At 44.2% G+C, this 26,423-nt stretch overlaps 1 protein-coding gene across 11 annotated transcripts in view; it reads left to right on the forward strand.

Moving 5' to 3' along the window:
• The window catches only part of DMD (dystrophin), a 3,940,859-nt gene that overhangs the window by 834,810 nt on the left and 3,079,626 nt on the right, over window positions 1–26,423 (forward strand). For all 11 annotated transcript variants that reach the window (XM_073664716.1, XM_073664719.1, XM_073664714.1 and 8 more), the window contains exon 3: window positions 2,718–2,810. In XM_073664716.1, the coding sequence (XP_073520817.1) occupies window positions 2,718–2,810 (93 nt within the window). The remainder of the gene's footprint in view (window positions 1–2,717; window positions 2,811–26,423) is intronic.

Genomic DNA, 26,423 nt, shown 5'->3' on the forward strand with positions numbered 1-26,423 from the left:
TTTGAAATTCCTCATTTAGATATAATTATATGCTATATTCATGAATGCAACATTGTTTGTGACATAAATGACTCTTTCAGATAAATTACTTATGAGAAAGCAAAGAATGAATGCTTTGCTTCTTTCTACTGATACTTGTTGAAGACTAATGCCCAAAGAATTCTTGCATAAAAATAATTTTTAATGGCTTCGTTACTATTTGGCATAATAAAATATAATGATTGTTATTAGTGACACATAAAAGCCTAGAATGGTATTTTACAGCATTTAAATGCCTTTGATACTTGAAAATCTTTTATATGCGGGTTGACTATGAGAGAGTATAAAACCATCACGTAGAAAACAATTAAGTGTTCTATGTCAGATGCGATATACAGGCAATAGTGCTGTAAGTGCAATGCCAGTCCTGCTGCCATTTTGGCTTATCATAAAAATTGTGCAAGGGATTACAAACAAATAGGAAATCTCTTTTCTACAACAAAAGTATGAATTCAACATCTTTTACAGCAATGCTATAGATGCTAATAGTTCGAGTTAGAAAAATCTGCTTACAGATTCCCTTTAAAAAGCACAGGAATTACCTCTACATAAATATATGCAATATGCAATAATATATTATTTTAAAACATAAAATGCTGAGAGCTATCTAAAAGCTAAATAAAACAGTTAAGATCTTGTTCAGTATTAAAACCATTAGCCACTACTAAATGTAATCCATTAATATTTGATTGGTGGAGGTACTTTTACCAATCAGATCATTCTGTCACTCGACAGAAGTTTTCGATTGCTGCTACTATAACTCAAAAGTATAGTGGCTGCAGCGGGGTACTACAGTTCGACCCCCAATTCACTTTTGAATAAGAGGTGGATCTGAAGTAACCAGCAATGGACACTGTAGAAGTGACAAAGCTTCTATGTTCCAGTAGCATCCATGAACTTCTGGGCTGTGTCGGTAACATGTGATTGGCAGGAGTACCGGGTGTTGCACCCCCACCGATCAGATATTGATGGCCAATCTGATGGATAGGTAAGCAATAAAAAAGTAGTGCCCAACTCATTTAAGTATTAGCTCCAAGATAATTATTAACACTTTAGTGACTAGGATATTGTAATATCTTTGTCTTAATTTTTAATTGTGTTTTGATTATGTCATTGACCATCTACAGACTGAAGTTATCTGCAATTCTCCAAATCATCTTAACACTCATGTTGGTGGTTGGGATGGTCATACAGGATTAAAACACTCACAATTAAATGTATTAAACTATATGAAGTAACTATTTAAAAAATAAAATCAAGTGTTAAATGCATTGCTTGCAAAGAAAGTCACCTTGAGTACTTGGAGCGTTGTGAAATTTGTTAATTCCTTTTCTTTTCTTTTTTTTCATACTGTCAAATCTATAGCCATGAGCTGTTTAGAGTGAACAAAGCAGAATTTTGAATATAATTATCGTCTACATTAAATGCAAATTGAAATTTCAACTTAGATGACAATATGATATCACATTGTAAAAAATAACAGTTATCATCTATGGCTATTTTGTGTTCATACTAAGAAATAAAACCAAATTGGTATAATATACAAAAACGAAGCATGAACAATATTTTAGCACTCTACTTTTTTTAGTTCAAATCTAAAAGCATAAATTTAGAATTATTTAAAAAATGAATTATAAGACTTTTTTCAAGAATTCTTGGATATTATACTTTTTTTTATTTTCTTTGGAGAAAAATTAGCTATTATATAAATTTTCAGATAGGAAATGAATGGTAGTTTTGTCATTATATTTGACTCACACATTTTTTTTTATTCTATCTACCAATAAGTTATGATCAAGTTTTTAAATCCTGTAATGGTTGGATAGCTGCTGTTCGATTTGGGCTCTCTACAGGCATGTTGTTTTGAAAAAAATCAGTCGTGGTTAATAATAATAATAATAATCTTTTTAATTATATAGCGCTAACATATTCCACAGCACTTTACAATTCAGACAATTTACAGACTTCATGGACACTCTCCCCATTGGGACTCACAATCTAGATTCCCTATCAGTATGCCTTTGGAGTGTGGGAGGAAACTAGAGAACCAGGAAGAAACCCGCAAAAACACGGGGAGAACATACAAACTCCTTGCAGATGTTGTCCGTTGTGGGATTTGAATCCAGGACTCCAGCGCTAAATGTTATTAGAAATGTTTCTATCTTTCTACAAAAGATATAGCAAATATTTATATTTAGATTTCATTAACTGTTTTAGCTATTAATTTTATCAAATAGAATAAACAATACAAGGATTGTATTATAGAATGATTAGTGCTTTTAGAAAAACAAATAGACCCCAATATATGAAGAATGGTATTTTGTATTCCACTCTTGACCCAGGATCTATTGAAGTAAAATGTGCCAGATTCATAAAAAGGGCTCTGTCATGGTTGGAATACTTTTCTACCATAATTCATGCTACTTTTGTGGCATAAATTGTAATCAACTTGTTAGTCTGTGAGGGGCCATGCCCCCTCTGCGAAGCTCCACCAAACACTTTTTCGCCCTAATTCTATTGCAAACCACTAAATTGGCTTCAAAAACTTTTTAACTAAGTCCTGCATATTACAGAATCTGACAGGTCCTATTAATGTCCAGCAATAATAGTGAAATGTTATTACACACGATAATATAATATAATTGATTATGAAATGTTTATATTGTTTTACTTTGTAGTTTGGGAAACATCCAATTGAAGATCTCTTCAGTGAACTTCAAGATGGAAGAAGACTTTTGGATCTTCTTGAGGGCCTCACTGGTCAAAACGTGGTAAGGCATTTGAAAGCTCTACTTTTATAATTCATTTGTGTATTTTGCTTTTGAGTATCAACAGTTTTTATGATTTAAGTTTTTTATTTTTTAGCATTCATTAATTCTAAATTCTCAGGATGTGCAAAACATGTTACTTCTTAGAAGAAATGTAACCATGTTCTTTCAAATCTTTAAACACTTTTAAGTTATTCATTTAAGTAAAGATGAATTAATAAACCATTTAACTCTTTATGAAACATAATTAAAAGAAATGGAGGGATTGATATCCTACGCACTATTTACATATTTGCATGGCTTATAGCTTTGACAAAAAAAAATGCTACAAAATTTTAGATCTAGCATAAAACTTATGAATTTGCTCTTAAATTCCAGATACAAAAGAAAAAAGTTTTATTATATTTTCTGAGAATAGACATCCGCTGTAAAATGTAATGTGCTATTGTTTACTTTACTGAAGTTTTTATCACTTAGTGATTATCATTGTCCGGACTACAGTAGATACAGCAGTGAGTGCATGCTAGTCCGACACTCCCTCCTCCTCTGATAAGCAGCTTATTGTCTGTAGACAAGGAACATACACATTCAGGTGTGGACGACAGCAGCTTTCTCATCTCTGCTACCTTCTAAATCTAAGAACTCTTATTGTGTCAGGACAGCTGCACCTAATAATCTAAGTGATACATCATTGGATTCAGGGTCTCTTTACTTACATCATGCTACTCTCAGATGAGGTATCAAAAACCTTCTGACAGATTCCCTTTAAAGCTATAAGTATTTAAAGAGAATTTGTTACCAGGCATTTACCACCAATTCAGAGAGCACTATAATGAGGAGACTGGGACCATGATTCCAGTAGTGTATCACTTACTAGGCTGCTTGTGTTAGTTTTTATAAAATCACTGTTTTATCAGCATGAGCATATCACTAGAGGATTAGAAAACCTGCTGTCATGGAGTCCTTAAAAATCATGAACTCTCTTTAATGTCACCTTCGCTACAGATTTCAGACTATGCACAATGTACTCAGAAGGCTATCAATTATTGGTGTAACTGGGGTTTTACAGAGCTCAACATTTAGAGAGCATGCAGATCTGCAGCAGATAAAACAATGATTTTATCAAATTGACAGCATGTAACGCAGTAAGTGATACATCACTTGAATCAAGCTCTCTTCTTCATCAAGCTGCTCCCATGTAGAAGAGGAAAAATCTAGTAACAGATTCCCTTTAAATATAAATCACATGACTAAAAACAGTGACATCTATTATCATGACTCCACTGCACATGCAAACATTTTTTTGACATGGTGAGTATAAAGTTTTGAAACTATAAAATCTTAAAGGGATCCTCTAGAGTCTGAAAAAAAAAACAAAAACAAAAGAAGTAGTACAAACTACTGTTGTTTTGATACTGCCTTGCTGCTTCCATTCTGACAATCTCTGCTTCGTGTGTTATTATGTTTCCATCACAGGAAAATGTGATCTATTACAGCGGTGATAAAGTTCAGTGGTAACCTAATTATCATATTTCAAGGCTGTAATAATAGTTGACATTTATACAAATCATAACATTTCAGAATTTGGTCACACAGTCAGCATAACAAATTTTATTGTTCAGTCTTTGGATTAAATTTGGGTGCAATTGCTCTTTGCAAACTGTGTACATGTAGCTTGTATGACTGTATATGAAGTCTCTAATAGGCCGACATGTGGCACCACATTCAATTTCAGTATTCAGATTTACACGGTACCATACAATTGAAATAGTTAAAACTATCACATTTAGTTCTGTTACATTCTATATAAACCTAAAAAAAGGCCAAAGCTATTATAAAAACAATTATATTAGAAAATGTTACTTTTAGATTTGTTCATATATGCTATATATTCACAATTTGCTTTCAAAAGTTAAAGAAAAGCTTGGAGGAAGAGAAAAACTTGCTGACTGACTGGCATAGAACATAGGCTCGTAGTGTTTGTTGGATAAAAGAAAAATATTTTTCTTGGCTAAGAACATAATTTATTTTAAGACCAATCTTAAAATATTGCCAAATCACTATTCACGTGAGGACAAAATGTGGACACGAGAAAAAAAAAATCAAATATTTCAAGTTTCTTATCAGCTTTTAAAATACATCTTATTTTTGAAAGAAAAATTAAATGACAGAAATTCCAGACATTTTATTACAATTTCAATAAGACGACATTTGTTGAAAAATAGCATACTAAAATAATCTATTGCCCATAAGAGGACCATGAAAATGTATATTTTATTCAGCATGCATATTGTTGTCTTCTTTTCATGCTAACTATTTGGAGAACAAATGTTCCTTGTGAATGTGTTAAGCATTATGCAATCATACTGCCATTGTCCCAACTTTCATCAGTCCTATCATTGAAAAACACTTGCTCTGAAGCACAATGTCAGTTGTGGTCTGAGGGCAAAGTCCCTCTGAATAATTCCACATTTCTAAATTGAAATTTAAAACACAAAGAGGTTTTTGAATCCTTCACAACAAACAAATAAATAAAAAAGTAAATAAATCTTCATTGTAAATTACATCAAATTAAAATTGCTTTGTGCTTTTTTGTTCTGATTTTTAAGCAGGTACATTTTCATAGAAATTAGCTAAGAAGCCAACACTGTGACAACGCAAATTGTTTATAGACTAATGTATAGTCTTATTTTTTTTTGACACTAAGGGAACGTGCCACCATAAAAATGCAGACCAATCTGCAGGCCTCATGTTATAGAGCAGGAGCAACAGAGTGGATTGAAATATGATTTTGTGACAAAAGATTCAGTACAGCCTAAGTTTTATTCATATAAAACTCTGCTCTTCATGGGGTTTCCAGTCCAGTGGGCGGTCCTACTAGTGACTGACAGCTGTCTCTGCATGCACACTCATACAAATAAAGCTGTCAGTCACTGAGAGAACTGCCCACTGGACTGAAATTCCCAGAAGTAGCAGAGTTTAAATAATGGAAACACAAGTTATAGTGAATCTTTTCTCACAAAACAATATAACAATCTACTCTTCTGCTGATTTATAGCATAATGCCTGCAAATTGAACAGCATTTTCCTGGAGACAGGTTCCCTTCCCTTTAATTTTAGTCTAGAGCAGTGTTCTAGTCATCTAGAGTAGTATTTCCCAAAGTCCAGTCCTCACAGCCCTCAAAATGTCATGTTTTCAGGATTCCCTTAGTATTGCACAGGTAATGGAATTATTATTAAAAAGAATCTATTAACAGGTTTTTGCTACCTCATCTGAGACCATCATGAGGTAGGCAAAGAGAAGCTGAATCCAATGATGTATCAGTTAGATTACTGGGTGCAGCAGTTGTGACATAATCAGAGCTTTTAGATTTAGAATGAATAGAAGTTGAGAAAGCTAATCTCGCCCCCTCCAGGCTCTTAGTGTACAAAGTCCATAGACAGTGAGCTGCTTATCACAGGGGAAAGGGATGTTGCTGAACTAGTGTAGTCTGGCATTGTTAATCTCTTAGTGACAAATTGTTCACAGCTAGTAAACAACAGCATGCACTTTGACAAGTGACACATCCCTGACTTCAGTGTTTTACCCTCTATCTCCTGCTGTCTTCAGATTACATAGCAAAAACCTGATGCCAGATTCCCTTTAAGGCAGTAGAAACTGCCACTGGTTCTCTCACCTGTACAGTACTAGGGAAATCTTGAAACCATGATGTGTTGGGGGCCGTGAAGATGGGGTTTGGGAAATACTGATCTAGATTAATGATATGACAATTGGCTCCTGTATGGGAAAAATGAGAGTTGATTAATAGTGTTGAGCGATACCTTCCGATATCGGGAAATATCGGATCGGATTGGATCGGACCGATACCGAAAAAGTATCGGATATCGCCGATTCCGATACCGGAAACCAATGCAAGTCAATGGGACAGAAATATCGGAATGAAAATAAACCCTTTCTTTCCTTGTAGGTTAATTCTACATGAAGGAAAACAACTAAGAATAATGTAGAATGTATTGGGGGAGGTGGGGGAGACAATAAAGGCATAGAGGTTTAGCCCAATCAAATGGAATAGCAGGAATTAATATTTTTTTTAAGACGTTCTGAGTTACGGAAATATTGACTATGTTAAGTATTTTTATATTTTGTCAGATATTTATGTTTCACTACTTCCATGCTCTTCACCTTCTTTTTTACTTCTCCCACACTTTCTCCTTCATCATCCTCAGCATCTTTTTCATCCTCTTCTTCTTCACCTTCTTCATCTTCTTCTTCTTCACCTCCTTCGTATTATTCTTTTTTTTTACATTCTTCATATTCTACTTCTTCATCTTCTTCATATTCTTCTTCTTCATCATATTCTTATTTGTGACAGGCATTCCTGTAGTTGTTATCTAAAAAAGGTTGGACATTACACCTTTCGTTCTGCCCGTCACAAAAGATTTACAACAGGATTTGTCCGCGTTCAGTTTGGTCTTTAGCAGCAGATCTTTTCCAGGGGCACCACGAGGAGGAACGGACTCACCCCCATACACTGCTTAGTCATCTTCTGCTTATAATTTAGATATTATCTTTTGCTCTGATTTTTAGTCTTATGCTTAATGTTCTTCCGCTTTTTGTTCTGCAGCTTCTTGTATTTCTGCTTCTTGGTTTTCTGTCACTTGTTCTTCTGTATCTTGGTGCTTGTCTTCTCTTCTTTGTCCTCTTGGTCAACTTCTTCAGGGTCATCTTCTTGGTCTTCTTCGGGGTGGTCTTCAGGGTCGTCATCTTCGGTGGTCCTCGTCTTCGGGGTCCTCGTCTTCTTCGGGTTGGTCTTCTGGGTCCTCGTCTTCTTCGGGGTGGTCTTCAGGGTCCTCGTCTTCTTCGGGGTGGTCTTCAGGGTCCTCGTCTTCTTCGGGGTGGTCTTCAGGGTCCTCGTCTTCTTCAGGGTGGTCTTCAGGGTCCTCGTCTTCAGGGTCATTGTCTTCGGGGTCGTCGTCTTCTTAGGGTTGGTCTTCAGGGTCCTCGTCTTCAGGGTCCTCGTCAGGGAGATCCAGAGTGATTACCAAGAACCACTTCAAAAAGCTTCAATTTGGAAATGTAGCAGAAGGTACAAGAAAGCTGAGGAACTACCGAGAACCAGCTGACGGTACTGGAACCCGGATGGGTAGCAGAAGGTACAAGAGCCAATGGAACTGCCGAAGACCAGCTGACGGTACTGGAACTCGGTTACTAAGCAGGAGGTACCTGTGCCAGAAAGCACTACCAAGGACCAGCAGACGTTGGTGGAACTTGGATACCGAGAAGGAGGCACCTAATCCAAAGGCACTGCCGAGAACCAGCTGACGGTACTGGAACCCGGATGGGTAGCAGAAGGTACCCATGTAAAAAAAAGTTCAAGGCCGCGAGCCGGCCGCAGTTACAAAAACCCACAGTCCTACAGGGGGTGCTTGTCCTATTGGCACTATGGAACCAGCCTTCATTGCCAGATCCCGCAGCCCACATAGGAGTCACCTAAACTGCAGGCACCATAGAGTCGGCTAACCCGACCGCAACACGACAGGACAACGCATTGGAGGCAAAGTGACGTTGACACTACCCGGAAACAGCTTGCATGCTGGAACCAGGCTGGGCAGGAGGGAGTACCCGTGCCAAAGTCACTGCCGAGAACCAGCTGACGGTACTGGAACCCGGATGGGTAGTAGAAGGTACAAGAGCAAATGGAACTACCGAGAACCAGCTGGCGGTGCTGGAACCCAGGGTAAATACTAAAAACAGAGTGGAGCCAGAGGTGTAATTGGATCAAGTTTTAAATCAGTATTACAGTGGATGTGGACAAAGCAGGAGAAATTGCTGTCCGCACAGCAGGGGAACAGCTGACATTACCGAACCCCAATAACACGGCAGCTAGTGTTGACTGTGCAGACGGAACTTCCGAGCGCCAACTGGCGGTGTTGGAGCTCAGGGATAATACTGAAAACAGAGGAGCCAGAGGTGTATTTGGAGGAGGTTTTAAATCAGTAGTACAGTGGATGTGGACAGAGCAGGAGAAATTGCCGTCCGCACAGCAGGGGAACAGCTGACGTTACTGAACCCCAATAACACGGCAGCAAGTGTTGACTGTGCAGACGGCACTTCCAAGCGCCAACTGGCGGTGTTGGAGCTCAGGGATAATACTGAAAACAGAGGAGCCAGAGGTGTAATTGGAGCAACTTTAAAATCTGTAGTAGTGAGAATGTGGACAGAGCAGGAGAATTTGCCGTCCGCACAGCAGGGGAACAGCTGACGTTACCGAACCCCAATAACATGGCAGCAAGTGTTGACTGTGCAGACGGCACTTCCGAGCGCCAACTGGCGGTGTTGGAGCTCAGGGATAATACTGAAAACAGAGGAGCCAGAGGTGTATTTGGAGGAGGTTTTAAATCAGTAGTACAGTGGATGTGGACAGAGCAGGAGAAATTGCCGTCTGCACAGCAGGGGAACAGCTGACGTTACTGAACCCCAATAACACGGCAGCAAGTGTTGACTGTGCAGACGGCACTTCCGAGCGCCAACTGGCGGTGTTGGAGCTCAGGGATAATACTGAAAACAGAGGAGCCAGAGGTGTAATTGGAGAAACTTTGAAATCTGTAGTAGTGAGATTGTGGACAAAGCAGGAGAAATTGCCGTCCGCACAGCAGGGAAACAGCTGACGTTACTGAACCCCAATGACACGGCAGCAAGTGTTGACTGTGCAGACGGCACTTCCGAGCGCCAACTGGCGGTGTTGGAGCTCAGGGATAATACTGAAAACAGAGGAGCCAGAGGTGTATTTGGAGGAGGTTTTAAATCAGTAGTACAGTGGATGTGGACAGAGCAGGAGAAATTGCCATCCGCACAGCAGGGGAACAGCTGACGTTACTGAACCCCAATAACACGGCAGCAAGTGTTGACTGTGCAGACGGCACTTCCGAGCGCCAACTGGCGGTGTTGGAGCTCAGGGAAAATACTGAAAACAGAGGAGCCAGAGGTGTAATTGGAGCAACTTTAAAATCTGTAGTAGTGAGAATGTGGACAGAGCAGGAGAAATTGCCGTCCGCACAGCGGGGGAACAGCTGACGTTACTGAACCCCAATAACACGGCAGCAAGTGTTGACTGTGCAGACGGCACTTCCGAGCGCCAACTGGCGGTGTTGGAGCTCAGGGATAATACTGAAAACAGAGGAGCCAGAGGTGTATTTGGAGCAACTTTAAAATCAGTAGTTGTGAGAATGTGGACAGAGCAGGAGAAATTGCCGTCCGCACAGCAGGGGAACAGCTGACGTTACTGAACCCCAATAACACGGCATCAAGTGTTGACTGTGCAGACGGCACTTCCGAGCACCAACTGGCGGTGTTGGAGCTCAGGGATTACAGTTCAGGTGGTAGAAACATGAACAGAACAGGAGACCTGGATACTTTTGCCAACAATTATTTATTCTGGAATAGGACTGGCAAATTCATGAGAGATCCAGGCCTTGTTCATTTTGAGAAAAGTAAGCCGGTCAACGTTATCGGAGGATAGTCGCATGCGACGGTCTGTTAGTACACCACCTGCGGCACTAAAGACGTGTTCCGATAATACACTAGCAGCAGCGCAAGCTAGCACCTCCAATGCATACTGACTTAGCTCTGGCCATGTATCTAGCTTACAGACCCAAATCTTGAAGGGAGAAGAGCCGTCTGGGAGTACACTAAGAGGGCAAGACATGTAGTCTGTCTGTGATGGTGTAGACATATGTGGCGGCGGGGACACAAAACTTTGCCACATTTCGGCCATACTGGTCTTGCCTTGTGCTGAGGCGCTGCTTCTGCTCCCTCTTTGTGCAGAGCTTCCTCCACTGCCTCGACGCACTGAGCTGCTTTGTAAAGCACTAGCAGCACTGCTCTCGGTTGGAATGGAGAACATGATGGAATGCACCAGTGCGTCTTGGTACTCCCGCATTTTACGCTCCCGGTTCAACGGTGTTATGAGGCTTTGTAAGTTGTCCCGGTAGCGAGGATCTAGGAGGGTGGACACCCAATAATCAGCCGTGTTGAGAATGTGGGCGATGCGGCGGTGGTTTCTCAGGCACTGCAGCATGAAATCAACCATGTGCTTCAGACTGCCAACTGGCCAAGAAACGCTGTCCCCTGATTGAGGCATGATCTCTGCCTGCTCTGCATCACCCCACCCTCGCTCTAGATACTGACTACTAGAGCATTGTGTACCTCCCTCCTCTGGACAGATGTCTTCCTCATCCATTGACTCCTCCTCATCCTCCTCACAAAGTGTCCCCTGCCTAGGCCTTTGTGAGGAACCACGTTGTGCAGACTGTAGAGAAGCAGATGGCATTTGTGACTCCTCATCCTCCACCTCTTCCAAAACCTCGTCCCTTAGTGCTTGCAGTGTTTTTTCAAGCAGGCAGATAAGGGGGATAGTCATGCTGACTAGTGCATCATCTGCACTCGCCATCCTCGTGGAATAATCGAAGGCACGCAAAATGTGGCAAATGTCCTTCATAGAGGCCCACTCAGTGGTGGTGAAGTGTGAACGGCGTGCACTGCGACTTGTTTGCGCCTGCTGCAGCTGGTACTCCATTACCGCTGCGTGCTGCTCACACAACCTCTCCAACATATGTAACGTTGAATTCCACCTGGTGGGTAGGTCACATATGATGCGATGTTCCGGAAGACGTAATCGGCGCTGCAGAGCTGCAATGTGTGATCTTGCATTGCTGGAACGCCGCAAGTGAGCGCACTCTATGCGGACCTTGTGAAGCAGTGCATCAAGATCCGGATAGTCCCTCAAAAAACTCTGCACGACCAAGTTGAGCACATGTGCCAGACATGGGATGTGAGTGAGGTTGCCTAGGCCCAGAGCTGCCACCAGATTTCGGCCATTGTCACACACTACCATGCCTGGCTGGAGATTCGCTGGCACAAACCACACGTCGCTCTGCTACTTGATGGCATTCCAGAGCTCCTGCGCTGTGTGGCTTCGATTCCCTAAAGAAATTAATTTTAATACGGCCTGTTGACGTTTGGCCACGGCTGTGCTCATATTGGTCACCATAACAGGTAACCGTTCACGGGTCGATGTGGAGGTTGACCGTGACGGCTCCTGCAGCGCTGATTCAGAGGAACTGGAGAATGAGGAGGAGTCAATGTGTACAGACTGGATTCCTGCAATCCTTGGAGTTGGCAGAACACGTACAGCTCCACTCTCAAGATCTGTACCCGGCTCCACAACATTTACCCAATGGGCAGTGAGGGAAAGGTATCGTCCCTGTCCATGCTTACTGGTCCACGCATCGGTGGTCAGGTGGACCTTGCTACTGACGACGTTTTGAAGCGCATGTTTAATTTTTCCCTCCACATGATGTTGCAGGGCAGGGACGGCTTGCCTGCTGAAATAAAATCGGCTGGGCACGTTGTATTGTGGGACTGCCAATGCCATAAAGTTACGGAATGTATCAGTCTCCACCAGCCTGAATGATAGCATTTCAAGGGCCAGTAGTTTAGCAATGCCAGCATTCAGAGCCTGTGCTCGGGGGTGGTTTGCCGAGTATGGGCTCCTTTTCTCCCATGCCTGTGCTAACGATGGCTGTAGACTGGCCTGGGAGTGTGAGGATGACTGGGAAAGTGGTGCTGTGGGTGGAATTACACTGTGTCTCTGTACAACAGTGCCAGAGATTCTTCCATGGCGATCCTGTGAGGAAGCCGAACCAGCTGTGTGTGAGCTGGAGGAAGAGGCTACAACACGAGCTGAAGCGGTGGTAGGTGCGCTGTAGGTTGGCCTAGGTCTTCAGTGTGTTTTTGCAACTCCACCACGTGCTTGGTCCGCACATGTTTCCACATATTTGTGGTATTGAGGTTGCTGACACTTTTCCCTCTTTTCACCTTCTGATTACACAGCTTGCATTTGACAAAGCAAATGTCATCTGCAACTGTGTCAAAAAAGGACCAGGCACTGCAAGTCTTGGGAGCGCCCGCTTTGGATTTTGGAAGAGCCATGCTCCTAATGGGTACCGAAGTGGAGGCTACAGGCAACCAAGTCTGCCCCCTCCCTCTCCCTCCTTTTTGGGCTGTTCGGGGAATATCTTCCTCAGAGCTGCTCCCACCACCTTCCTGTCCCTCACGCCATGATGGGTCAAGGACCTCATCATCTACACCACCCTCTTCAAACAACTGCTTCTCCTGGGTAGTCTCGACAGCACAGTACGCACCAGAAAGTGGCACCTGAGTCTCATCATCAGATGCGTACTGAGGTGTGCTGCTGACCATAGGCACTGGCCCACCCGCCTCTTCAGATTCAGAGAGACAAAACGGTTGCGCATCACTGCATACTACCTCTTCTTCAAATTCTCGAATTATGCTTTGCTGGCCCCCTCTTTCCAAGCCAAGAGATTCAGAGAACAGAAGTAGAGATGGCTCCTGTGCAGGGCTCTCTGACTGCCTGGGCAATTTGGCAGGTGGTGAAGAGACAGATGGGTGCTCTTCAGTGCTCAGGACCTGAGAGGATCTGGAACTAATTGAAGTCGATGCGTTAGCTGCCATCCATCCGACAACGGCTTCAATTTGGTCCTCCCGCAGCAGTGGGGTACGGCTAGCTCCTACAAAGCTGCGCATAAAGGACTGTTCCCTGCTAAAACTGGGGGATGCTGAGTCACTGGTGCCCGCAGCAGGCACAGAATCCCCACGTCCTCTCCCTGCAGGCACAGAATCCTCACGTCCTCTCCCTGCAGAAACTCCACGCCCACGCCCACGCCCACGACCACATGCCTTACTCCCTGCCTTCTTCATCTTGGTAGACTGATAAAGATAGGCAGAAAAGTACTAAGGGCTTAGTGTGCTTATTCCTGAACAGCTGCTAACAGGTATAAGAAACACTAATTTTATAAAGTGTGGACTAGACTTTAATATGAGCTAATGTGGCCTACACAACTGTAAAGTGGAGTGTTTGGTGAACTTTATTTAGGTTTTTTTTGTCACAAAAAGACACTGGATGTGCCTAAAGATGTAATACCGATAGTATCACAAACTTTTTGTAGCTATTACATGTAGGAAGGTAACCTACAATGCAATAGATGAGGCTGCAAAAAATAGGCTAATACTAATCTGGCTGGGGCTGCAGGGCCCAATGCTGCAGAAAGGCTCCTCTAACTACTCCTAAATAGTGTGTTTGGAACCAATTTAGCTGAATACGGATGGAACCACCACACTAATAGGAGAAATCAGGAAAAATTATGAATTGGCAAAAAAGTACAATGTATGAGGCAGTGACACACACTGAGTGCACTACAACCAGACGTGGTTGAAGCACACACTACAGGGTGAGCTGCACTCACACACCAGACCTTGCAGACAGTGGTGAACAGTACAGATGCAGAGCACTGTGCACTAGCGCTGCAAGACCAAAAAAATTTCTCTATCTACTCCTATATAGTGTGTTTGGAACCAATTTAGCTGAATACGGATGGAACCACCACACTAATAGGAGAAATCAGGAAAAATTATGAATTGGCAAAAAAGGACAATGTATGAGGCAGTGACACACACTGAGTGCACTACAACCAGACGTGGTTGAAGCACACACTACAGGGTGAGCTGCACTCACACACCAGACCTTGCAGACAGTGGTGAACAGTACAGATGCAGAGCACTGTGCACTAGCGCTGCAAGACCAAAAAAATTTCTCTATCTACTCCTATATAGTGTGTTTGGAACCAATTTAGCTGAATACGGATGGAACCACCACACTAATAGGAGATATCAGGAAAAATTATGAATTGGCAAAAAAGGACAATGTATGAGGCAGTGACACACACTGAATGCACTACAACCAGACGTGGTTGAAGCACACACTACAGGGTGAGCTGCACTCACACATCAGACCTTGCAGACAGCGGTGAACAGTACAGATGCAGAGCACTGTGCACTAGCGCTGCAAGACCAAAAAAATTTCTCTATCTACTCCTATATATTGTGTTTGGAACAAATTTAGCTGAATACGGATGGAACCACCACACTAATAGGAGATATCAGGAAAAATTATGAATTGGCAAAAAGGACAATGTATGAGGCAGTGACACACACTGAGTGCACTATAACCAGACGTGGCTGAAGCACACACTACAGGGTGAGCTGCACTCACACACAGAGACCTTGCAGAAAGCGGTGAACAGCACAGAGAACTGTGCACTAGCACTGCAAGGCACAGCGATTTATAAAGTAGCTTGGGTAAAGCAGAATAGACCAAATAGGTAGCTAAAACTATCCCTCAGAACAACAGCATCATATCCCTAACTGAATTCACAGCAGAGTGAGCTCAAAATGGCGGCGGCGGCTTTTATAGTGCATCATGACTAGTGTTGAGCCACCCCCGTAGTGTTCGAGTTCGGTTCGGTTCGTCGAACACCCATGTGTTCGCCGAACTGTTCGTCCAACTGTTCGTCGAACACCTTCGAACACCGTTGAAAACAATGTCAGGCAAACAAAAACACATAGAAACACATAGAAAACACCTTCAAAGGTGTCCAAAAGCTGACAAACTGCTCAGAAGACATAACTAACACATGGAAAAGTGACAAGTACATATAGTCATGCGAAAATAAAAGAGGTGGAGGAGTAAAAGGAGGGGGAGACACAGATATAGGCATGTCATGCCCTTCTAAAATCCAAAAAGTGAGAAGCCGACAGGGCCAGTCCGCTGCTGCCCGTGCCACCTCCGTGTCGCCGGGTTTGTGCCAGAGCCGCGGTGATCCCTGACGGCCAGCCCCCTTCTCCCAATACTGGTGCCTGTCCGCTGGTGGGTCGAGCGAGCCCCCCTGTGGTGGAGGCAGCTCTAAGCTTTTTAATTTAAATTGTCTCTCTAATTTGAATGAATACACTTTAAATCCATTTACATGGATCTATTGGAGGGCAAGTCTCATGCCAGCAGCCGCGTAATTCCAGCTCCAGTAGCGTCCACTAAAGCTGCTGCAGTTAAAAAGCTTTTATAAGGATCGAGCTCGGCTGTCCACCGCAAGGCATCCTAATGCCAGTCCCAGCCCCTATGCCTTGGGGTGCCTCCTGATGCTCTTCACTAAGTATCCCATGGTCCCGAATCATTTCCTTTGAAAAAATTAAGTGTCTAAACTACAGGTGGTGTAGCTTGCTTAACAGCCGGGATAATCCGCTGACTAGCAGACACTGCTACTAGGCACAAAGTATTTCCTGGGCTAGATGCAGTTAAAAATTTGTAATTAGATACTCTCGTTGGATGCTGAGAAAGCATTCCATAGAGTCTCCTGGCACGCCATATATGATTCTCTTAAAAAGCTTGGGGTAGGGGTCTAGGGGACCCTTTTATAGCCAAAATCACGGCCCTGTATCGCAATACGTCACCTAGGCTGAAGATAAATGGAACTGTAGCACCCTGAGGGCTCGGTTGCTACAGACGTATTGCACCTCACCCAGAGGTGTGATATCTCACTCTCAGGTAAGGATGGAGTGTGGATCAGGACCCGACACCTGCATGCATTACACCACATTGCCGTGGGGCAGGGCAACCAATATGCCCCTGAGATGGGCGCGACAGTCCCTGTCCCTGGCTGGAGTGGGGGGAGGGAACACTGAGGAAGGGGAACCCTGTAGTGCAGGAGCAGGGAGGAAGCAGTTCCTGGGTGCATTGAGAAGGGAGTATAAAAGGTGGGCACCATCTTAGTTCAGTGCAGAGAAGTCTGAGCAGAAGTGGCAGGGAGCAGGGGCTCTGCATGAGCTCTGCTCCGGAGGCGGGCCTAGTAACAGAGGCCCAGGCCTGGAAGAGGGAGAAGGAAGGAAGAGGAGCGGAGAAGGCTCCAGGAATGAGGAATGAAGGGATCCCAGGGGTGAGGACGGGCGAGTCGCCACCGCATGCCCGAATCCACCTGCGTGGAGGGGTCAGGCCAAAGGGGGAGACCGGTCCCCGAACTAGTGGAGGCAGGAAATGACCCTCAGCTAGAAACCGGAGGCTCTGACATTTTATGTGGCGCAGCCCCTCGCTACACCCGCTAGGAAGGCACCACATAGGGTCAGGGAAACTGGCGCCAAGTTTACCAAGAGGAGGCCCGAGGCAGCCGGACAGAAGTGTTGGTAAGAAAGGCCAGACAAAGGACACACAAAGGGGGTCCTGTGAAGTGCTCCAAAGTTATCTGGGAGTTGTCTGAGCCCCTCACCTGGTGAGCACAGTACGACGTGGGCAGCCGTTACCTGCAGACGTGGTCTGGATAATAAGAACTGTGAGTAAAGGCCCTGGACTGCATCACTGACTCTGTGTCGTTACTGCTGCTGCCCTGCACCATCACCCCCATCCTCCGCATACACTGCCCTGAGGCTATACTCCTCCCGTGGGGAGTTATGCTACGCTCTGCTGCACCCACAACACCAGCCTCAGCGGTCTGCCCTGGAGCGGCGGTTCACTCTGACCGCAATCCACGGGTGGCGTAGTCGGACATTTAAACATCAAAACCACATAAATAGTTCCGCCACTGGTTTGACCGCCCTGAGCCACGGAACCGGGTTGCCGCCACGGAGACTACAACCACCAGCATCCACCAAAAAGGGTCCGGCTCCGGGTGTCCCAAGGCCCAGGGGGCGCGTCAGAACATTTTCATCACCTTTCACAATCACCAATGGGACAAGGCAGGGATGTTCTCTGTCCCCTCTCTTATACATCCTAGTGACGGAGCACCTGCTCTCATCAATTCGCCATAACCCCAATATTAGGTGGATTGAGGTGGGAGGCACCGAGTACAAGTGCTCTCTATTTGCTGATGATGTCCTAGTATATATCACTCAATCACATATATCCATCCCTGCTGTTATGGCTGAAATAGATCACTTTGTTACATGGTCAAATTTTAAAATCAATGCAGCGAAGTCTGAGGCCCTCGATGTCTCCCTCCCCAAATCCATATAGGATTCCATCCAGTCCAACTTTCCCTTTGCCTGTCCCTCACAGGGTATCAAATACTTAGGAATTCCTATTCATAGAGACCTCTCCCATCTATGTTATCTTAATTTTGGGCCCTTTATTGAACAACTCCATACAGACCACGGTTGGCAAGTTAGAACTGTAAGATTCACTACGTGAACCGCTGGTGTTTTGTGGAAAAGCACATGTACACTGCGTTCCAAATTATTATGCAAAAAGTGTTTAGGAGTTATAAGGGAAGAATTTGTTTGTTTGTCAGTTAAACTCATTGATGGTGATGTGTGTCAGGGCTCTTTATATCACTGTAAGCAATTGCAGACACCTGTGCTAATTAGTTTGGCAGGTGTGTCCAATGAAAGGCAAGACTACTTAAGAAGGCTCTCTCACATTATTAAGCAGCCTACATTTTCTGCCAAAATGGGAAAGAAAAAGGATGTGTCGGCTGCTGAGAAGCAACAAATTGTGGAGTGTTTAGGTCAAGGCATGACTACAATCAACATTGTGCGATGATCAGGATGAAGTGTCTTGGCAATCAAGAAGTATGTAGCTGATTCACAGTACACACGTGTGCGTGCTGATAAGGGCAAATTGAGGACTCTTTCCTACAGGCAATTACGTCAGGTTGAAAGAGCAGCGGCCAAAAAGCCTTGTCATAGCAGCAGACAAGTTTTTGAAGCTGCTTGTGCCTCCAACGTCTCCCGAACAACAAGATGCAGGGTCCTTCAGAGGTTTGCAGCTGTGCATACGCCATCCTGTCGACCTCCTCTATCCACTTCACACAAGCAGAAACGGCTCCAGTGGGCCAAACATTACATGAAGACTGATTTCAAAACAGTTTTGTTCACGGATGAGTGCCGTGCAGCGCTCGATGGTCCAGATGGATGGAGTGGAGGATGGCTGGTTGATGGACACCCCACGCAAACACGGCTACAGCGCCAACAAGGAGGAGGTGGAGTAATGTTTTGGGCTGGAATCATGGGGAGAGAGATTGTCGTCCCCTTTAGGATCCCTGAAGGCGCTAAAGATGAACTCCATAATGTATGTGGATTTTCTCAAACAGCACTTCCTGCCATGGTTCAAGAAGAAGAACCGTGTATTTCACAGCAAGATCATTTTTCTGCATGATAATGCACCATCTCATGCTGCACATAAAACATCTGCATCTCTGGCTGATATGGGCATAAAAGGGGACAAACTTATGGTGTGACCCCCATGCTCCCCTGACCTCTACCCCATTCAGAACCTTTGGAGCATCATTAAAAGGAGTGTCTATGATGGCGGGAGGCAGTTCACATCTAAGCAACAGCTCTGGGAGGGTATTCTGTCCTCATGCAAAACAATTGAAGCAGAAACCATCCAAAACCTGACAAATTCAATGGACGAGAGAGTTCAGAAGCTCCTTTCGAATAAGGGGTCCTATGTGAAAATGTAACATCACCTAGAATAAAGTTTTGAGCTGAAAACTGTTTGATTTCAGTTTCTAACAACCTGCTAATGCTCATAATTTCAAAAATGACCATTTTTTTGGTCTTTATTAAAATGAAAAGGTTGATCGAAAAGTTTGGGGGATCTAAGAGTGTGGCAACCCAGTAGTCATGATTACTTCGAATTCTGACAATATGAGGGTCATGCTGCAGGTAGTGCAGCAAGAAGGCACTTATGTGTCTTGCGCATCTCGGAGCCCCAAAATTATTTTCCGGGCTAGATGCAGCTAAAAATTATTTTAAATTTTAAATCTGGTGAAGCTTTAGTATAGATGGCCTAATAGGATCAGTGCTGCACACTGCTACAAAGCCCAAATTATTTTCCAGTCAAGATACAGATAAACATGATTAGTAATTTGAAAGCTTAAAACGGTTGGTAGGGTGATTTTAACCAATCATCAAGCTTTTACTCTCCCCAGGATGACACAGGGGTAGAAAAGTCGTTTCGGATCCATGATTTGTTCATCTTTATGAACGTGAGTCTGTCTACATTAACAGTGGAGAGCCGCGTGCGCTTAACTGTCAGCACACCACCAGCAGCGCTGAACACACGTTCAGACAGAACGCTGGCTGCGGGGCATGACAAGATCTCCAAGGCGTAAGTGGCGAGCTCCGGCCATTTATCCAGATTGGAAGCCCAAAAAGAGCAAGGGTCCAGTGACACAGTCGTGGCTTCAATGTTTACTTGGAGATACTCCTGTACCATCGTCTCTAGGCGTTGACTATGTGTCAGACTTCTTGTCTCCTGTGGCCTTGCAAAGGATGGGCTAAAAAAGTGGTGAAATGATTCCGCAAAATTGATGTTACCAGCAGATACTGTGGTTCTGTTACGGTTTGAGTGCTGAACACTTGACGGTCCCACGGTTGGCAAGTTGGAACTGTGAGATTCACTACGTGCACCACTGGTATTTTGTGGAAAAGCACATGTAAGATTCTGCAACAGTCTCTGCTGATACTCCTGCATGCGTGCATCCCTTTCTATGGCAGGAATAATTTCTGCAAATTTACTTTTGTACCGGGGATCTAACAGTGTGGCAACCCAGTAGTCAGGATTATTTCTAATTCTCACAATTCGAGGGTCATGTTGCAGGTAGTGCAGCAAGAAGGCACTCATGTGTGTTGTGCATCCAGGAGCACCAAGTCCCTGTTGTGTTGGTGGCGAGGTAACAATCATGCTTCCTTCTTCTGTCCTCTCCCCCCAACCTCGCACAACAGAAATGTGATCAAGGTCTCCCTCATCTGATGAGTCTTCCATCAGTTCGTCCTCCACTTCTTCCTGGGCTCCTGCACCTTCCTCACTAGTTTGGCTGCTACCATGCGCCCTGGTAAAACCATCTCCCCCACCCTCACATGCCTGCCGCCTTGGTGCTGCCGACCGTCTGGACCTTGCAGATGTTAGCCCTTCCGCATACAACTCCTCCTCCTCTACTTCCTCCACCTCCTCTTGTGCTACCACCTGACTCCGAATTCTGTTTAACATGTGCTCCAGCATGTAAATCACCGGAATAGTCATGCTGATAATGGCATCGTCAGCACTAAACATCTTCGTCGCCATTTCAAAACTGTGCAGAAGGGTGCATATGTCCCTGATCTGAGACCACTCCTCCAGCGTGATTTGCCCCACCTCTGAATCTCGTTGGCCCAGGCTATACGTCAGAACGTATTGCACCAGGGCTTGTCGGTGCTGCCACAGTCGCTGCAACATGTGTAGAGTTGAATTCCACCGGGTAGGCACATCGCATTTTAGCCGGTGAAGTGGCAGGCCCAACGACTTCTGTAGAGATGTTAGTCGCTGAGCTGCGGGATGCGAACGGCGGAAGTGAGCACACAGCGACCGTGCCCTCTGCAGAAGGCCATCTAGTCTGGGATAGTGGGCTAAAAATTGCTGGACAACCAGGTTCAACACGTGAGCCATACAAGGCACGTGTGTGACATTGCCCCGGCGAAGGGCCGCACCCAGGTTTGCAGCATTGTCGCACACGGCCTTCCCTGGTTTCAGGTCCAGTGGAGACAACCATTCATGAAATTGGTTCTCCAGAGCTGACCACAACTCCTCAGCTGTGTGACTCACATTTCCCAGACATTTCAATGTAAAAACCGCCTGATGACGTTGAGCCCTACTGCCAGCATAGTAAGGAGGTGTGCAGGATCGCTTCTGCACAGTTAGAAAGCTTGTGGCATGACCAGACAGGCTTTGGGTGCAGGTGGAAGACCGAGAGGAGGTTGAGGAGGCAGAAGCAGTGGAGGAACTTTGACATAAAAGAGGATTGACGCACAACTCGTGGGGACGGCAAGACTTGGACAGCAGCCCCTTGTCCTGCTGTCACCATAGTTACCCAGTGCCCAGTCAGCGACATGTAACGCCCCTGTCCATGCCTACTCGTCCAAGTGTCTGTGGTGAAATGCACCCTGTCACACACAGAGTTTCTCAAAGAAGCGGTGATGTTGTGTGCGACATGCTGGTGGAGCGCAGGCACACCTTTCTTTGAGAAGTAGTGCCGACTGGGTATCTGGTACTGGGGCACTGCGACGGACATAAGGTCTCAAAAATCCTCTGTGTCCACCAGGCGGAAAGGCAGCATTTCTGTAGCCAAGAGCTTGCAGATGGTGAAATTCAACCTCTTAGCTTTCTCATGGCTAGGAGGAAATGGTCTTTTACTTGTCCACATCTGAGGGACCGAGGGCTGGCTATTGTGCTTAGACGGGGTTGATAAGGGTGTCCCCGGCAAACTGCCGGTCTGTGAGGATGATGCAGGCGGACATGTTAGGTTGCCTTGATCCAAAGGTGGTGCTATCGATGTCGGACAGCGCTCAACACCAGCTGGTGTTCCCACCTCCAAAGAAAATGATGACCTGCCAATCACGCTGGCTGTTGCGGGTAAAGAGGTGGCAGGTCTGCGCCCCAAAACAGGTGTGACTGCTGTCCCTCCAGTCACAGAGGATGAAGAGGCCGCGGATGCACAAGATATGGCAGACGGTGGTTGGCCCGGCCGGCTAGGCCGCATTGTAGCACACTGAGCTTCCCACTGCAACTTATGCTTCATGTCCATGTGCCGGTTCATGCATGAAGTACTCAAACTATGTATTTTTTGGCCTCTACTTAGCTTTTGCTGACAAATGTTACAGATAACACGAGTTGGGTCATCTTTATCGATCTGAAAAAATGCCCAGGCTATGCAAGGCTTAGAACCCATGCGACCTGAAGAGCCACCACGACTTGTGGTCAGAGGCAGAGTTGTGTTTGAGGATGCAGTTGTTGACGTGCTTCCAGTACTACGTCTCTGTCCAGGAAGGCGCAACCTGACCTCGTCGTCACTAGCATCTTCCTCCACCTCCTCTGCTGACCTCATCTCTTGGATGACTGTGGGTTGACAGTAAGTGGGATCTCCAACCTCATCATCATCACCCTGTGTGTTATCACACCCGTCGTCCTCAGAGCCAACCTGTTCCTGCCCTGACAAAAAACTAAAGTTGTCGCTCCAATCAGGTATTTGAGTCTTATCATCGTCTTCCTCATTGTCTCCACCAACAGGAGTTACAGTTTGGGAATGAGGGTCTACATTTTGGTCAGAACCTTCTGCGTCTGGTCCTGGATCCGACTCATAAAGATTCTGGGCATCAGTGCAGATCATTTCCTCGTCTGGATTCACAGAAGCGCTGGAGTCGACCTCTGATTCCCAGGCTATAGTATGAGTAAACAGCTCTGCAGACTCAACCATCTGTTCTACCTCATACTCAGACGGGCAGCTGGAGATTTGGGAGCTGTGAGGAAGCAAGTGCGATTTGGGTGACACCTTTGAGGACTGGAGTATTTGTGATGTTGAAGTTGATGTGGAGGAGAGCCCACTTAAAGGAGCACTTGATATCCGTTGAAGCACCTGCTGTTTTTGCGCCTCATCTGGAATTTGTAGCGATTGGCGTGGCCGTAAGAAAGGAATCTTATCACATTGTCCGCTAAAAGAATTAGACATTTTAGTTTGGCTGGAAGATGGTCTTTCTTCTGCAGATGTTACTGTTGCTTTAACACCTACCCCACGGACACAACCTTTTTTCCCCTTCCCATCATGCCCATTCCCCTTTCCACCAGCAGCAGGCCTTTTTCCACTCATTTTGGTGGTTAACTAATTCACAACTCTGGAGTTGTTTGCACAAAAAAACAATGGATGGTAACCGAGCAGAGCTGAGTGGCCAAACTGTGGTATTAGGCCAAAACTATTGGCTGGGTTAGATGCAGAAAAAAAATATATTCAATTTGCAACCTGATGGAGGTCAGTATAGATGGACTAATACAACAAGTCCCACACACAGCTAGAAGCCCAATATTTTTTCAGAGGTAGATGCAGAAAAAAATATATTCAGTTTGCAACCTGATGGAGGTCAGTATAGATGGACTAATACAACAAGTCCCACACACAGCTAGAAGCCCAATATTTTTTCAGAGGTAGATGCAGAAAAAAATATATTCAGTTTGCAACCTGATGGAGGTCAGTATAGGTGGACTAATAGAACAAGTCCCACACACTGCTAGAAGGCCAAATATTTTTTCAGAGCTAGATGCAGAAAAAAATTATATTCAGTTTGCAACCTGATGGAGGTCAGTATAGATGGATTAATAGAACAAGAAACATACACAGCTAGAAGCCCAATATTTTTTCAGAGCTAGATGCAGAAAAAAATTATATTCAGTTTGCAACCTGATGGAGGTCAGTATAGATGGATTAATAGAACAAGACCCGCACACAGCTAGAAGCCCAATATTTTTTCAGAGCTAGATGCATAAAAAAATTATATTCAGTTTGCAACATGATGGAGGTCAGTATAGATGGATTAATAGAACAAGACCCACACACAGCTAGAAGCCCAATATTTTTTCAGAGCTAGATGCAGAAAAAAATTAGATTCAGTTTGCAACCTGATGGAGGTCAGTATAGATGGATTAATAGAACAAGACCCACACACAGCTAGAAGCCCAATATTTTTTCAGAGCTAGATGCAGAAAAAAATTATATTCAGTTTGCAACCTGATGGAGGTCAGTATAGATGGATTAATAGAACAAGACCCACACACAGCTAGAAGCCCAATATTTTTTCAGAGCTAGATGCAGAAAAAAATTATATTCAGTTTGCAACCTGATGGAGGTCAGTATAGATGGATTAATAGAACAAGACCCACACACAGCTAGAAGCCCAATATTTTTTCAGAGGTAGATGCAGAAAAAAATATATTCAGTTTGCAACCTGATGGAGGTCAGTATAGGTGGACTAATAGAACAAGTCCCACACACTGCTAGAAGGCCAAATATTTTTTCAGAGCTAGATGCAGAAAATTTTTTTATTCAGTTTGCAACCTGATGGAGGTCAGTATAGATGGATTAATAGAACAAGACCCACACACAGCTAGAAGCCCAATATTTTTTCAGAGCTAGATGCAGAAAAAAATTATATTCAGTTTGCAACCTGATGGAGGTCAGTATAGATGGATTAATAGAACAAGACCCACACACAGCTAGAAGCCCAATATTTTTTCAGAGGTAGATGCAGAAAAAAATATATTCAGTTTGCAACCTGATGGAGGTCAGTATAGATGGATTAATAGAACAAGTCCCACACACTGCTAGAAGGCCAAATATTTTTTCAGAGCTAGATGCAGAAAAAAATTATATTCAGTTTGCAACCTGATGGAGGTCAGTATAGATGGTTTAATAGAACAAGACCCACACACAGCTAGAAGCCCAATATTTTTTCAGAGCTAGATGCAGAAAAAAATTATATTCAGTTTGCAACCTGATGGAGGTCAGTATAGATGGATTAATAGAACAAGACCCACACACAGCTAGAAGCCCAATATTTTTTCAGAGCTAGATGCAGAAAAAAATTATATTCAGTTTGCAACCTGATGGAGGTCAGTATAGATGGATTAATAGAACAAGACCCACACACAGCTAGAAGCCCAATATTTTTTCAGAGCTATATGCAGAAAAAAATTAGATTCAGTTTGCAACCTGATGGAGGTCAGTATAGATGGACTAATAGAATGATGCTATGCCCAAAAGATTTTACTTCACTAGGTGCAGTAAAAAAATTGGTATTCTATACACAGGTGGTATATCTTGCAACACAGATAGGCTTCTCCACTGACTAACACACTCTGCAATAGGCCAAAAAGGATTAGCTTTGCTAGATTCAGCCAAATGCTGTGAAAAAAACTTGCACAGCACTGGCACAGACCTGCCTGGCAAAAACTGATAGGAACTGATGTAACCTAGTCCTGAAAAGGACTCCAATTACAATTAGTCTTTACTCCCACAACCTATCTATTTAAGAGCACAGACCTGCCTGATAAAAGTCGTAGGAAATGCTGTAACCTAGTCCTTAAAAGGACTGCAATCACAACTATTCCCTACTCCTAAGCTATCTGTATATTTGTGCGAAAATTGGCTTGAAATTAACAAGGTATAGCGCACACAGCAACAGCGGTGCCGTCTAACAAGCAGCTGCAGCAGTGAGAAAATGGTGGCGACGGGGAAAATGGCTTGGTCTTATAGGGCAAGGACATGTGACATACACTGCCAATGACACATGCCCTTGCTTGTGTGAAAAAAAGCACTTCGCTCCGTGTGTGCGCTGCTGATAGGCTGACAGATTGCACCTCCCCACTGTAAATGCGGGAAAGAGAAAAAAAATGGAGATCTTCATTGTTCCTGCAGAGATCCATCCCCTGCCCCTCCCCCCACCCCGCTGTACACTCAAACTGCGTATTAACATTAATTTTCATCATTACTGAGAAAAAATCCAGTTATGATTTTGGTGCACGAACAGTTATCGAACATAACCTCGAACAGCCGAATTTTTCTCAAATTGTTCGTGTTCGCCGAACGGCTCGAACACCGCCCAAAACAGCTCGAATTTGAGATTGGCGAACAGTTCGAGTAGAACAACGCTCATCTCTATTCATGACATAATTTCAGCAGCCAATCACAGCCATGCCATTAGTTAAGATGCCTACATGCCTAACAGGATGTGCCCACACTTCTTAGTATCCTCATTGGCTGAATAAAATGAAAATGGCTCATTGCATTATGGGAACTTCCGATTCCGGTATACGATATTGCAAAAGTATCGGAATTAAGTATCGGAATTCCGATACCGCGATTATCGGCCGATACCCGATATTTCAGTATCGGAATGCTCAACACTATTGA

Source organism: Phyllobates terribilis, unplaced genomic scaffold, assembly GCF_046119375.1.
Source record: "Phyllobates terribilis strain yellow unplaced genomic scaffold, ASM4611937v1 Scaffold_2__4_contigs__length_985480577, whole genome shotgun sequence".
Classification (NCBI taxonomy): Eukaryota; Metazoa; Chordata; class Amphibia; order Anura; family Dendrobatidae; genus Phyllobates; species Phyllobates terribilis.